Source organism: Coenobita brevimanus, chromosome 47, assembly GCF_032717465.1.
Source record: "Coenobita brevimanus isolate Jiangsu-jjx chromosome 47, ASM3271746v2, whole genome shotgun sequence".
Classification (NCBI taxonomy): domain Eukaryota; kingdom Metazoa; phylum Arthropoda; class Malacostraca; order Decapoda; family Coenobitidae; genus Coenobita; species Coenobita brevimanus.
This window is the reverse complement of record NC_137000.1, coordinates 26085414-26101040: the sequence shown is the minus strand read 5'-3', so window position 1 is coordinate 26101040 and position 15627 is coordinate 26085414. Positions and strand designations below refer to the sequence as shown.

The window sequence follows — 15627 nt, the reverse complement described above, 5'->3', positions numbered from 1 at the left end:
CAAAGAAAATGGTTGAGGAGACAAAGGGGAAGACAGGAGGAAACAGCTCCTGTGAGAAGAGTGGAGAATTTGCAAGATACAGTGCTCGTCAGAAGTATGGGGCGCCCTGCGTCCCTCCTGAGAAACAAACCTTTCAACATTGAAAAAACATATAAATAATGCATTTTATTTACCTTTAGTGCTTCGTAGGGTAGCCTTTACGTTTCTTCACGGAGCTGAGACGTCTTGGAAGTGAAAGGGCGAGGCTCCTGAGGTGCTGGAGGGGTATTTTGTCCCAGGAGTCACGAATGGCGGCTTCCAGCTTAGGCAAAGAGCTCACGTCCTTCCCTTGGAGACTCTTCTTTACGAGGTACCAGAGGTTTTCAATCGGGTTGAGGTCTGGGCTATTTCCTGGCCAGTCTGTCATGAATGATACCTCGCAGTCACGAAGCCAAATGGTGACCGATTTGGCCTTGTGAGCAGGTGCACCGTCCTGCTGAAACACTCGTGCACCTGTTAGCTCGAAGGAGTCTGGTAAATGATCACACAGAAGCTCCAGGTAAACATCCTGATTCACTCTGAGGTTCTTGGGAAGTACAACAAGCTTCCCCAAACCCTTCCCTGAAAAACAACCCCATACCATGAGTGAATCAGGATGTTTAACTGTGCTTTTTACATACCGTGGGTCAAGTGGGTCACTACCTTTGCATGCTCCTCTGTTACAGGTAACACTAAACGTTGCCTCATCAGACCACAACACTGACAACCATTGCTCCTCACCCCAATTTAGATATTTATTAGCAAAGGCAAGCCTACGAATTCTCTGGCTGCTAGAGAGAAGAGGCTTTTTCACAGGCCTGTGACTTGTGTAACCAAGCTCATGCACCCTACGAGACACTGTTCTCACTGACACCTCACCAAACACTTCTGGGTTGCTCTCCTTAATTTTCCTTGCACTCACACAAGGATTAAACTCCACTGCACGTTTTAAAACATTAACAGACCTTGGGGAAGTTTTCCTAGGCCTACCAGACCTCGGTTTCTTTGTGGGAACTTCACCACTGTTTTCCTCCCGAAACCGCGCACACCAACGACGCACTGTCGATCGTGCCACACCAACCAATTCACTAATTTCCTTTGTCTGGTGGCCTGCCTCCTTTAGAGCAATGATCTGGGATATGATTTCACTCGATAGTTCACGGGTAGGTGCCATAACAAAGTTTTGAAGGCCAAAACACTGCGGGACACTCGGTAAAAAATGGCGCAATTTGAGAGGGACACTCGGCGGAGTTCCTCTCTCTCAGGCAGCCCGTGGGCGACTGAGGCGGGAACCAACCAGCGCATCAGAAGGCCTCAGGCTACCGTGACGTCATGCTCGGAGCTCAAACTTGTGGCTCAATTCTTACCCCCCAAAATGGGTGATTCTTTTTGGGCCATAAGTATTGCGCGCCCGGCGGACAACGCTGAATACTTCTGACGAGCACTGTAGTGAGACAATGGCAGAGTATAAGAACATAGTGGAAGAAAGATTGGGAAGGTATGAGCTAGAGCACATGGAAGGGGTGGAAAACGTATGTAAGATATTCACAGAAGAGATAGGCGCAGCGTGTGAGGTGGTTTGTGGAGTGAGGAGGAGATGCAAGGATGTGCAAGGGACAGCATGGTGGAATGATGAGGTGAAACGAGCTGTAGAACAAAAGAAGGCATATAGTGAATGGTTAGCGAGTAGAGGTAGGGGAGAAGATGAGAGAAAGAAGAGAGAGGTATATGTGAGCAGGAGAAGGGAGGTGAAGAGACTGGTGAAGGAGAGTAAGAAGAAAGTGGATGAAGAGTTTGGGAGGAATCTGAGTGTGAAATGGAGGAAGAGTAAGAAATTGTTTTGGAAGGAAGTAAAGAAAGTAAGGCAGTGTGAAAGGGGAAATAGAAGGGGAGTGAAAGATAGGAATAATAGATTGTTGGTGGAGAAGAGAGAGATATTGAGGAGATTGAAGGAGCACTTTGAGAATTTGTTGAATGTAGAGAGTGAGAGCAGTGCGAGTATAAGTGGTTGGGGAATGGCTGGGAGAAGAGATGAGAGAAGGGAGGAAGAAATCAGTAGGGCAGAAGTAGTGGAAGCAATGAAGAAGATCAAGTTGGGAAAGGCCTCAGGAATTGATGGAGTGTGTGGTGAAATGCTGAGGTATGGGGGTGAGATTGTTGTGGAGTGGATATGGAAGTTGTGTAGATTGGCTTGGGAAGAGGGAGGGTTCCAGAGGACTGGAAATCATGTATAATTGTTCCTTTATACAAAGGAAAGGGGGAGAGAGATGTATGTGGTAACCACAGGGGTATTTGCCTTCTTAGTGTGACTGGTAATATATATGGTAGAATACTCATTGATAGGGTTAGGCATATGACAGAGGAGCTTGTTGGAGAAGAACAAGGGGGATTTAGGAAGGGAAAAGGGTGCGTACAGTAGATCAGATATTTGTTCTAAGATGTTTAGTGGAGAAGTATCTAGAGAAGGGAAAGAAAGTGTATGCTGCCTTCATGTACTTGGAGAAAGCTTATGACAGAATAGATAGGCAAGGTATGTGGAAGGTATTAAGAATATATGGAGTGGAGGGGAAATTGTTGAGTGCTGTGAAGAGTATGTACGAGGGTGCTAGGGCTACGGTGCGAGTGGATGGTGAGCTGAGTTCTTTAATCTCAATGTGGTACTGATACAGGGTTGTGTGATGTCTCCATGGCTATTTAATATATACATGGATGGGGTTGTAAAGGAGGCGCAAGGTAGGGCAGTGGATGTAGGGGTGGCTCTCATGAATGAGGGGGAGATTTGGAAGATTCCGGTGTTGCTGTTTGCTGATGATACAGTATTGTTGAGTGAAGATGAATAGGAGTTGCAAGGTTTGGTGAATGAATTTTGGACAGTGTGTAGGAGGAGGAATCTGAAAGTTAATGTAAACAAAAGTAAAGATATGGTGTTTGAGAGGAATGAAGTCACAGAGTGTACAGTGAGGTTGGATGGTGAGGATATGGAGAATGTGAGCGCATTCAAGTACTTGGGTAGTGTGATGAGTAAGGATGGAACTTTGGAGGATGAAGTGCGTGAAAGGGCACAGCAGGGAAGGAAGGTCGTTGGTTCACTGAAAGCAGTGATGAGAAATAGGGAGGTGAGTACAGAAGTTAGGAAGTCACTGGATGGTAGTATTGTGATCCCTACTCTGATGTATGGAAGCGAGGCGTGGACCTTGGAAGAGGGGAACAAGTCAAGAATGAGAGCAGTGGAAATGAGTTACTTGAGAGAAGCATGTGGAGTGACATGGAGGGACTGGTTGACAAATGAAGTAGTGAAGGAACGTTGTGGGGTGGATGTGGATGTGGTTGAGAAGATTAGGAGAAAACACTGAGGTGGTTTGGACATGTGGAGAGAATGGAGAATGAAAGACTGACTAAGAGGGTGTATTTAGGTGAGGTGGAGGGAGGGAGAGGGAGGGGTAGACCAAGGATGAGGTGGAGGGATGGAGTTGAGAGGTATATGAGGGAGGGGGGAGTGAGTTGGGGGAGGGTAGTCAAATGGTGGGTGACAGAGCAACTTGGAGGTGTTTTGTCTGCGGCCACCCTTTGCGGGATTAGGGCGTCAGGCTATAGATAGATAGATAGATAGTAATGAACAGACCATATTGAGGATACTTTTATTATGACACATTTTGACTCAGGGTGATGATTTTATACCAGAAAAGGATGTCAAAGGTTATTAATCATTAAAGCGAAGTATCATAAACCAGAAGATCATTTACAGGGGCAGGGGGTGCTTGTATTATTATGTTTATGTTAACCTGGAGTTTATTTCTAGGTAAAACCTAAACTAGAGTTAGTTCATGCCCAAGATTATCTTTCTTGAGTTTTGACATGTGTTGTCACCACTGTGATTTACTGATGGTGGATGACTTTTGCAGGAATACAGCAAGCTGTGACTTATGTTTGATTTTTCTGCCATAATTGGCAATATAGTTACTTGGCTCATGGAGAGAAGAATGTATTACATCCTTGGTGACAGGGATGAAGAAGTATCTAAATATTCCCTCTTTGTTGTTAAAAATGTTTGAGAGGAGCATGAGTTAGAGGCTGGAAACTCCCCTTTGTATTTGCTTAGGAATGTGACAGCTTTATTATTTAGTACAGTACAGGTACATGTTTTGCAAGCAGCCTTCTACCTCCTAAAGCACAGGAAAGAGGGAGATTGTACATGGTGCTCTCTTTCTCCTTTGATCTGTATCCAGTGAGACTGAAAAGCTATGTATTTGACCTCCCTCACCTCTTGTTAATGTAGGAGATTAGGATGGGATTGTGATAATTCAGTGGATGTCATTTCAGTCAGCACATTACTTTGTTTATATCTTCTCTAACTTTTGTGCTCTCTTCCTGAGCTGTATATATAAATTCAGTTTAGCCATTACACTATCTTTTTATAAGGCATATTTACAAATCCTGTTCAGCCATTTGAAATATGGAAGCATTTTGTAGATGAAAAAAATATGTAGGCAGTTAATTAGTCAGGATCTGCATGGCATGAAAGACAAACAGTTGATGTGTACTGATGCATGAAATAGTACCATAATGGTATATTCAGGAATTCATTAACTTATTTTTGTCAACAGGTGTTAGAGAACATTGAACTGAACAAGAAATCAATGTACTCACGTGTGCCAGCTTGTCAGATTACCACTTACTACTATGTGGGGTTTGCATACATGATGATGCGACGCTATGCTGATGCCATCCGCACCTTTTCTAACATCCTCGTTTACATTCAGCGCACCAAGGCAATGTTCCAAACAAGGAACTACCAAAATGACCAGATTAATAAACAGGTATCTTCCTATTCTGTTTTCGTCATTTCATTAGTTTTCGTTTTATGGATCTCTCTTCCATGATTCATGTCCTCAGAGATATCTGGTAACTCTACAGTATACCTTCCCACCTTATATGAATGTGGGAAAATGGGTTAGGATGCAGATTTCACCCCTTCATCTATTTCTGTGCCAGTCTGCTCCTCACACTCCTAATGGATAAGTACTGCTCCATATGGGATGACATAGGATTGGATGATGGATGGATGGATGGATGCCTGCTGAGTTACTTTGTTTTCCAGTGTATAATCTGATACCCAAAAGATATAACCTTCATTTGTGTATCTTAATTCAATGGTATACTTATCATCAGTATTATTTATTGTAAACTTATAGTCAGTGTTGGAAAATGGTGATGAATAGTGAGGAATAGAGTACTGGTATGTCATATTAGATGTATGAATATGAACCTGGTGGATTGCAGGCTCAAATTGTCCTCCTCCTGCTGCCTTCTATCCCCCATTCAAAGGATTGTAGGATGTTTGTATAACTGGGCAGAAGAATCACTCTGTTACATTGGTGCCATCATGTGTAGGCTTGCGTCTCCAGGCCCAATTTTATACTTGCTACTTCCAGTCAATTTTTGTCTGCATTGGGAAGGCAGTTTTTAGGGAGTAGGTTTATGATTTCTAATCACATCGATAAAAGGAGTCTCTCCAAAACTGAATATACTGCAATAGTCCAGTGTTACCAAGATTAATATATTAAAATCATGATCACAGTGAAAGTTCACCTTAAATGTTGCTATCCAGAATGCATAATAATATTTTGTTCATTACAATGCTGAGTTCACCTTTTGGTTTATTATTTACAGATAACTGTTCTCACTTCCAGTGCAATATGTATATTCTTTGAAAACCACTAAGTAATATTACATTGTCCAAAAATGATATAGCATTAATTAAAACTAATTGCAATATGTTGACAGACTGAACAAATGTACACACTGCTGGCTATCTGTATGGTGTTGCACCCTCAAAGAATTGATGAGGCAGTTCAGTCCTCACTTCGGGAGAAGACCTTGGCAGAGAAGATGGCACGCATGTCGGTGAGTGTTGGTGACATTTTTAGTAGGGTCAGTAGCTACACTTTTTGAAAATACATAAATTTAACAAAAATATGAATTTAACAAAACTTGCTTGGTGATGAGCATGGAATGGTAGATAATAGTCGAGAGAGAAGGTGACTCCCAGTGTGATGTTACAGTGAATGGAGAGAGACTGGAATTGGTGAGAGAGTTCAGATAACTGGGTACAGTGATAGAAAAAGAGAGGAAAATGTGCCAAAGAAGTGGAAAGTAGAGTGACACAAGGAAGGAAAGTAGCTGGTGCTATGAAGGCCTTGATAAGAAACAGAGACTTGAGTGTTACAGCTGCACGAGGCTTACGTGAAGGAATGTTGGTGTCAACTTTAACAAATGGGTATGAGACAATGGTGTGGCATGAAAAAGTAAAGTCAAGAGCGAGAACAGTGGAGCTGGGACTGCTGAGGAATGTATGTGGAGTACAAAGAGTGGATAGGATACAAAATAATGTAATTTGTGAAAGATGCGGAGCGAGCAAGTCTGTGGACACCTGAATCGAAGAGAGCATACTGAGATGGTATAGTCATGTGGAGAGAATGGAAAACAATAGTGGTGAAAAGAGTATATCTGAGCGAATTTGAAGGAGGGAAGAGGCGAGGTAGGCCAAAGAGAAGGTGGAGGGATATGGTGGGTGAGTGTGTGAGGAAGAGAGGTATGGAAGTTGGTGAAGCTAGGGGACTGACAAGAGATTGAGCTGGCTGGATGAATGTTGTGAGAAGAAGTGCATGATCAGGGATTTGGCACCCCTTTTTAACATGACAGCATTTGGATTGACTGTATTGGATATGTTTATGTGGAGCTACGGAATGTGGTGAAATTTTTTTGTCGTATCAGATAGAGCCAGGATTCCAGGGGGCTTGAATGATGAGTGAATGGAAGTGTGGTTTGGGCAATCTTGGGCTGTCTGGACTTGGCCACTCCTCATCCTGCCCTTGGGTGGGAAAGGAGGTCCGGATGATGATGATAATGATGATGATGTAAATAATTCAACTCAAGAAGCATTTTGTTACATTTAAACTGAAGTGGTGAAGTGGCTATCATTATTGCATATGGACATTGTAATGGCAGAAATTTGGAAGAGAAGGACAGGTTTAGACATCTGCTAGGTACAGTAATTTCTCCACTATCCGATGCAATAGAGCCAAAGGCATGCCCAGAAAGTGAGTCCATCCGGATAGTGGGCCCCTGCCTCCTGGGCAGGTACATGTGGCCCCTAACCCAGCCTAACTCAGAAAAGCACCTACATAATTCTCTACCGGACATGCATAACACCTATTTAAGACTCTGTTCGCACAGATAAGGGACATAAAGTATGAAATAAATGAAAAAGAACCAGAAAATGAGGAATTAAAAGTATGTAAAATATTTAGCAGTGTATAGAGTACTTACAACACGTCCGTGGCCGTTCGTCATGAGGGTTAACCTGCCTCCTCTAAGGCTCTGGCAGTAGTGAAAATGCTCTTGAAGCACATACAATAATCCAGTGTTGTGCTGCACTTAATCCCTTGCGCTATGATTTATAATTGTTTAACATTGCACATACTGTTCTTGATTGCACCATGCCAGGTTCAACCGCCAGTTTTCACTCTGTACTTAATCTTTGCACTCTGAATTCTCATTCCATAACACTGCACAACACTGTAAATTCCCACATGGTCTAGTGGCGAGGTATTGCAGTTTATTCACCGTTTATTCACAAAAACGATCACAGGTGGCATCCATTGAATGAGCTTCTAGTCAGTATGGTAGTTAGGTGGTAACTTGGGAGGCCAGGAGGGATGGGGGAAGCAAGTAACGAGGGTAAACACAGCTGGTTGGCAGTGTGTGCCAATTTCAAAGTACAGTTGAAAAAAATGTCTTTTTGGGGGGGGGGGGGAGTCCCAAAGGACCAGACCCAAAATATCCGGTAAATGGAGAGTCCAGATAGTGGGCGTCCAGATAGTGCAGGGATTACTGTAGTGTCAGAATACATGGCAAGGACTTAATTTTAATGATGGGGTACCTGGGGGTGTTCAACCACATATCGTGGGTTTTATCATCCCAGTATAAATTTCCTCTGAGACCTTTTGATTCCATGCCTTGTCTCCACTTTTATAATTTATTGAGTGAAACAACAACTGATACTGTAATAATGTTTTTGTGTCCATTTTGCAGCGAAATGAAACCCAAGAATTCACTCAGTGCTTCACTTTTGCCTGTCCAAAGTTCCTGAGTCCTGTCCCACCTCCATTTGACTCGGCACCAGCCAACTACCATAAGGAGCCATTCCAGCAGCAGCTTAAGGTTAGTAGTACAGTTATAGTTTTTTTACATCTACTTTTCAATTATCTGATCCGGTATGTACCCAGTAGTTTACCAGCCAGCCCTTAGAAAGAGGCTGAAGTTGTGGTCAGATAGCTTGTTGTGAGTGAACCAACTAGCCAGACAAGGGGGCTGTGAGCAAAGGATAGATATCACTTTTCAAACTCAGTGAACTATTTAGATCATTTATTTCAGATTAGTTACCATGTAGGTCCTTGATACTGTAACACTCTGTTCACCTAATCTTGTGGGTTATGCAGAATTATTGTGTACACATCAGTTTTATCCTCCAGAATTAGGCATCAGTTTGTTGAACAAGGTCAGTACGACTGCACACCATTTGTTATTGCACAGGTAAGATGACACTGACCCATATCCAAAGAGGGGAGGAGCATATAATCATGTAGATATTTTAGCTGTTCAGTCATGTTCTTACAATCACTTCAGTCTCAGCACTAAACATGCTTATTCTGTAGCAATTTACAATCATTCAGTTGTCGACAGTGGATGCTTTTTTCACAGAAACTTGTAGCATTTTCTAAAAACAGTTTATGAGGATTCCACTCCACCCCACCCTCTGGGGAACAGCTTTAAGGCTCTTGACATTTTGTACTGTATGTGTGCATTTTGTTAAGTCATCTGTTAAAAGTTAATTTTTGTGTCACTACTTTGCATTTTGTTAATATTCATCTGTTACAAGTGTATTTTACTATTGCCGCTTTACTTAGTTAATATTCATCCATTGCAATTGTAGTGGTAGGTGGGGACGCTCACCATCCACTCACTCGATTTAGTGCTGCTCATGGGTGATTGCCCTTTCCTTTCCTCCTTCCATCCTCTTCTGTCTCTTTCCTTCATTCCTTCTTCCTTCTGCCAGTGGGTGACTCTGCACTGAGTGAGAAGCTGAATGGTTTCCCTCACACCAGGAAACCATTTTCTGCGCTGGGTGGTAACCTTGTAACCGAATTATGGCACTTTGTGGTTTAGTGGGTAATTAAGGTACTCCAGTTGGGTTGAGTTTGTGCAGATTTATATCCAAGGGGTGGTTGGGGTTTATTGCTCATGTAATGCCACTCAGGGATGAGTGAGGCTGGTCACTCTTATCTTTAATGTCAGGACCAACTTGCCTAGCTCTGCTCATCATGGGGCAACACAGGATTAGATGATGATGATGATGACAGTTATATTTACTGTTGTTGTTTTGCTTTTTGTTAATATTAATCTGTTATATACTAGCATGTTTTTCAATATTTCCACTTTCATCATTTCATTCCTAGAAATCTGTTTTATATTTTTCTTCCCTGCTGATTTTAGTTTAACTTAAAACACGATGTATTTTCATTCACATGACCGTCCTCCATACTACTCTCTGTTTCTTTCAGCTCTTATGTCACGAATGCAGCCAGGAATAATTCTCTATTGGCACACACAAGTAATTGGTCAGGCTTCTTTCCATCTTCATTTAATTGGACAGCATGCCATTTATACTTATGCTGTTCCTTTATATTTATATAATACATTAACATGCATTTTTTACCTGCATTGCAAGACACCAGGTATATGAACAGCATGAGTTTGTCTTGCTGTTATTGGACAAACATTTAAATAAACCTTCATCATTAATCACCCATTTTCACAGGGTATTACTCTCATCATGGCTTCCCAACACTACCACCACTATTCCAGCTCATCTCACTCATTTTTATTTGTACTACATATCCATTTCCTTATGCTGCTGACACCCTCATTCTTGGAGGATATTTTGAACTAAACCTTCATAGCATTCAAACCATTAATCCTACAAGACCTATTTTCGTTGGTTTTGTTCTCCAGCCCCTTCCCTATTGGCAGCCAAATTTCCAACCCATCTCATTCTTTCTTTTGCTTACCATGCCCATATCTGTTGCCCCCATTTAACATTTTCATGGTGTGACACAGGTCGTGTTGACAACAAACATGCTTGTTAGAAAAATGTTCAAATTCTTCTTCCATTATTTATGGATTTCTGGTTTGGATAACAGGTTTTTCTTGATGAAGTGCAACAGCAGCAGCAGATCAGTGTGATGAGGTCTTACCTGAAGCTGTACACCACCATGCCCATGGAGAAGATGGCAGCCTTCCAGGATCTGAGTGAGGATGACTTCCGCAATGCTCTTCTCTGTTTCAAGCATAAGATGCGCAATATTGTTTGGACAAAAGGCACCTCAGGACTCCAAGGCGACTTTCAGAGTGATTCAGAGGTAAATATAACCTTACCGGGCAGTACAGTACTGTAATGCATATTCCTTGTGTGATATTGTCGGAGTAGAGTGTCCTCCAAAACAGGTTTTATCAAAAGTGACTGACATGTGAAATGCCCAGAGGCATTTAGATTCATATCACCACAATTCATAATGTGCAGAAAGAAGTATTGATAAATCCAGAAGCAGACTTACAAACAAAACCACACCAAAACATAGCACATTACCTTGTAGACTAAAAATTTTACATTGTACTGTCTTGCTGTGTGATATTGCAGCTTGAATGATTTCCACTGACGTGTGAACTGTATTGTTTACAAGCATTTACGAGGCTAGGTTGAGATTAGGACAGCACTTGTTAAATGAAACGTTATTCATTCAGCATGCAAGACTAAGAACAAGTGTAGATTCATTTAGCATAAAAAAGTTTATGTTTACGTTACAAGACCATTGACCACTTGATTACTATTACAGTAGTTCCTCATTTATCCATACGTGCAGTATCCGGACGTGTTCATTATCTGGATGCTGGAACTTGGCTCTATTAGACCATTATCCATATTTACTTGCTATTATCCAGACGTAAAATTCCCCAAGAACTTCGGCCGGCCAGCCGACATGTTCAAACATTCAGTATCTTGGCTGCATTTATCTTTCTCACACAGTCATTTCTCATGCCCATCAACCTTCTTAGTCTTCCACACCTCCTCCCAGTACAGCATTCAGTGCAGTCCGTTAAATGCCTGATTGGAGTGAGTGTGCAAGTCGTGGCAGTAAGGAATTAATCTTGTGAATCCAGAGGACAGAAATATACATCATCATCATCATCTAATCCTGTGTTGCCCCATGAGGAACATAGGAGCCTGGGGTTAGGCAAGTTGGTCCTGACATTTAAAATGAGAGTGACCAGCTTCACTCATCCCTGAGTGACATTATGTGAGCCATAAACAAATATACAAAATCCTATTATGAAATGAGAATGTACATGAAGATAGTATTTCTTAGTAAATACACTGAAACTGACTTGTCATTGATACAGGTGAGTACTATACTTGAGTCATCCCAAATCCAGCCTAACATCATTTGTAAATGATAAAATAAAAAGGTAACAGCCAGTCCTGACACAGAAATAACAAAGTGGGCAGATGCTGCTACTGTTTAAGATAACTTTTATCTTAGTTAAAAGGTAGAACATGATTCATAGAAGATACTAATGACACTTACATGCTAACCTTTTTCTTTAATCTGTGCAGGTTGACTTCTTCATAGCAGGCAACATGATTCATATAGCAGATACCAAAGTAGCCCAGCGCTACGGTGACTTCTTCATTCGCCAGATTCACAAGCTAGAAGAGGTCAATCGCTCCCTCACCAAGGTCAAGGTTTAGAGGCTGTCTGGCCATATGTGACCGATTTATTTTGTGCGGCATGGGAGGATGAGGGAGGGAAATTTACATTCTTTAAGGTTTAATTCATATTCACTGCTCTGAGACCCCAGCATAATTTCAGTATATTTATTTAAGAACTAATTTAACCCCTGTATGTCTGCTGGTGCAGAACGACATTTTTTCATAGTGTGGCCAAGGGCATCGATGCAACGCGATTTGTAGAAAACTGCGAAAATTTTTGGGAAGGGAATGGAGGTCTGAGAGAAGTTGACATAGACCTACTCCAGCCTCTAAACCACTCAAACAGTCAGTATATACATCTCGTGAATCAGTCATGAGTGGATTTCAGTTTTTTGCTGCCCCCAAGTGTTAGTGAAAGTAAGAATAAGAAAGTCAAGAAAAGAAAGTGCTGCACCCATTGTCTTTCTCTTCTGTTTCCTTCTCTCTCTCCTTCTTTCTTTCCTAAACTGCCCAGAAAAAAAAAAATACAGGAATAAACATTATAAACAAAAAAGAGGGAAGAATTCATAACTATAAGTACATAATATACTTTGCACTGAATTTGTTCATTTTACATATTTCTTCTTTTGCACAAATATTTCAGCAACATATAAGGTGTTCTTGTGGTCAGTATTTGGATGTATAACCTTCCCTTCCCTTCACACCAATTCCTTGTTCGAGATACAAATCTCGGGTCATGTTAAACTTGGTTGAGATGATTTGGCCTATACATACACAGCAGACTAAAAATAGCATCCTTATTCTCTCTTTCCACACGAATTAAACCATCCATCCATCCATCATCCAATCCTTTGTTGCCCTATGAGGAGCGTAGGATCCCGGGGCTAGGCAAGTTGGTCCTGACATTTAAGATGAGAGTGAAAACCATATCGTAAAAAAAAAAAAACATAAGGGAGTTAACATCATAAACAGAAAAAAAAAGGGAAAACATTCATAATTATGTTATTTTTATTTATGAGTACTATACACATATTATATACTGAATTTATTCATCATCATCATCTAATCCTGTGTTGCCCCATGAGAAGCATAGGAGACTGGGGCTGGGCAAGTTGGTCCTGACATTTAAGCCGAGAATGATCAGCCTCATTCATCCCTGAGTGGCAGTAAGTGAGCAGTAAATCCCAACCACCCCTTGGATGTGGAAACCTATACAGGCTCAATCCGATTGGAGCGCCTTAATTACCCGCTAAACCACCAGGCACCATAATTTAGTTATGTGGTTACCACCCAGTGTAGTAAATGGTTTCCTGGTGTACAGGAAACCACCCGGCCCTTCACTCAGTGTAGAGTCACCGAGTGATGAGCCAGACATATGTCTTGCTTTGCACAAGCATTTCAGCAAGATATTAGGTGTTCTTCTGGCGAATATATGGATGTAAAACCATCCCTTCCCAACACACTAATTCCCTTATGCAAGGAGCTAATCACGATGTCTTATCTAGTTTTAGACGCTGTGGTTCGGTCTGTTCTCACAAAGGAGGACCCTTATTGGTTTAGAGTCTAAAAACATCATCTGTTGCCTCTCTTTGGACACAAACTAAACCACCCAGACCACAGAAATAACTAGATACTTGCATTAACACAATAAAAATTGAAAAATGTGTTTTTTTTTTTGTTTTTTTTTTAATGAAACTTGCATTACTATGTAGTGATTTTATTCATAATACACATATGTAGTCATTTCAAACCATTTCAGCCCCATAAAAATTTTGAGGAGGTGAAAAAAAAAATCTTTGTCCTTGATATTATTTGCGCTACTTCCACGCTCCATTGCATGGCTCAGGATGGGTCTAGGAAGCTCAGAATTGCACTGCCAGGTGTGTCTGACATTCTTCTTCAGTTTGGCAAGGAAAAAAACAATATTTTTTCAAATCTCGAAAAACCGGCCCTGTGGTCGGCAGGCACGGCCACGGAGGGGTTAAGTGAGCTTTGGTATTTATTTTCTTAACTCCCTTAAAATTTGTCCACATTTACACCAACCTTTGAAAGCAGCCTCTGTCATCATGTAAATATACAGTAATTGAATCGAGTGTTGCATACTAGCTACTTTCCATTGCAACTTATCCACTGGGATGGGTGTATTCTTACTAATAAGGATTTCTGTAAGCTGATCGTGTGCAAGGGTTGTTATTGTATCTTTCCCTTAACATGACCTCACTACCAAGTGGGAAAAAAAAATACCCATAGTTAAATCAGGAGATTAAAAAATTAGTGTTTATTTATTGAGTACGACATAATCACTGGATTAGTGCAGTTGACCAGCTGATGTCTACTCAGCGTCACACTGGTGAAAGAACTTTTAATTTTTAGCATGTTTCTTATTTCAAATGTCAGGGAATTTCTCAAAGAATTATATGATTGAGAGACTGAATTTTGTATGCACAGAGTTTCATTCAAATCCTTTCATTCACAATGGATATACTGTACTGGGTTTATTCTGGGGCCTCAGAGTAGTGAAGCACCCTGTACTTCCAAAATGCATAGTTTTTGGTTGATTGCTGTAATCGTTCCACATGCATTTTATATGCAGAGGTAGAAATTATGTATGATACTAGTGTTTTTTGTGTTATAGCACTAACAGTCACAATATTTCAGGGTTTTCTGCACAACTTTTGAAATTGCAAGAGTTGTAACCAAAATTGCTGTCTGTTCTAGTTCTTTGACCACATTGTTAAAAAGCAGTAAATGACCTTTTCTTTTTATAACATTCGTGGAGATTTCAAATACTGTAATAAAAAGAGAACCTGCTTTTTCTGTTTATGAAACCACATCTTATATTAGTGCAGTTGTTGAGAAACCCTGGTCTGCCTGGTTGAGCAGACCTGTCAGCCAGGGCACTCCCATGCAGTGAATTAATATTCCCTTGCAGTAAACAGTGCATTGCCACATGGAAGTATGGGAAAGAGTATGGAGGTTTGGTTCCTGAATGGTTGTTGCATTTGCATCTCTATTCAGTTAACAGAGGTATAATAGTAAGCTCCACTCCACACCTTTACAGACAGGTCCTGTTATACAAGCATCCACTATATGAGAAATTGATGATATAAGAAAAGACAATTTAGACCCAAGTTTGAAGATGTGAGCTAGGTCAATTACTCCAACCCTAGTTTTCCTGTAAGTTATGTAATCCATTATATGAGTTTTGTGCCCCCCCCCATAATACAAGAGTCTGCTATCCGAGCATATTTCCATTATCGTATTCCAATCGAATGAAGGGACCCACCTGTATTTAGGTCTATGGTTACCCAATAAATGGTTTCCTGGGTTGTGTGAGTGCATTGAAGTGGAAGTATTTGAATGTAGAGGTAGAGACTTAGGATATTGGAAAAGAAAGATAAATGTTTTTCCTCTTTATTATGTAAATGTTTGAGTGTAAGTGTTTGCTATGGCAGAACACTTAGTTGGACTTAGAGGTTTCCATTTCATGCCTGGGCACCTCTTGCAGCCCTTTTGGAGTACAGGTAATGTATGGGGATGTGACAACTCCCCATCCATCACTGAGAGAAGCTGTGGTGGAAGCATCCCTGTTGCTCTGAAAAGCTCCAAGTTAGACTTCTGTGAGCTATATCCTACACGAAATCATAAGGTCATGCTTTACATTACCTCTGATTGAAAAGAAGGAAAAGTGGTGGGGATGAGTGTGACACAACTGCTAAAGTATTCATTTGTTTGCAATAAAAAACCTTTTAATATGATATTATGTGTCAGCCTTATTC

The 15627-nt window shown here is 41.1% G+C and overlaps 1 protein-coding gene across 1 annotated transcript in view; it reads left to right on the top strand.

The window, feature by feature from the left end:
• eIF3l (eukaryotic translation initiation factor 3 subunit l) overlaps positions 1 to 13477 on the top strand; it is a 31764-nt gene extending 18287 nt beyond the window's left edge. Inside the window, exons 6-10 of the mRNA XM_080271817.1 lie at positions 4623 to 4835; positions 5803 to 5922; positions 8113 to 8241; positions 10281 to 10499; positions 11753 to 13477. Of these exons, the coding sequence (XP_080127943.1) occupies positions 4623 to 4835; positions 5803 to 5922; positions 8113 to 8241; positions 10281 to 10499; positions 11753 to 11887 (816 nt within the window). The 3' untranslated portion in view covers positions 11888 to 13477. The remainder of the gene's footprint in view (positions 1 to 4622; positions 4836 to 5802; positions 5923 to 8112; positions 8242 to 10280; positions 10500 to 11752) is intronic.
• The last annotated feature ends 2150 nt before the right edge of the window (positions 13478 to 15627 follow it).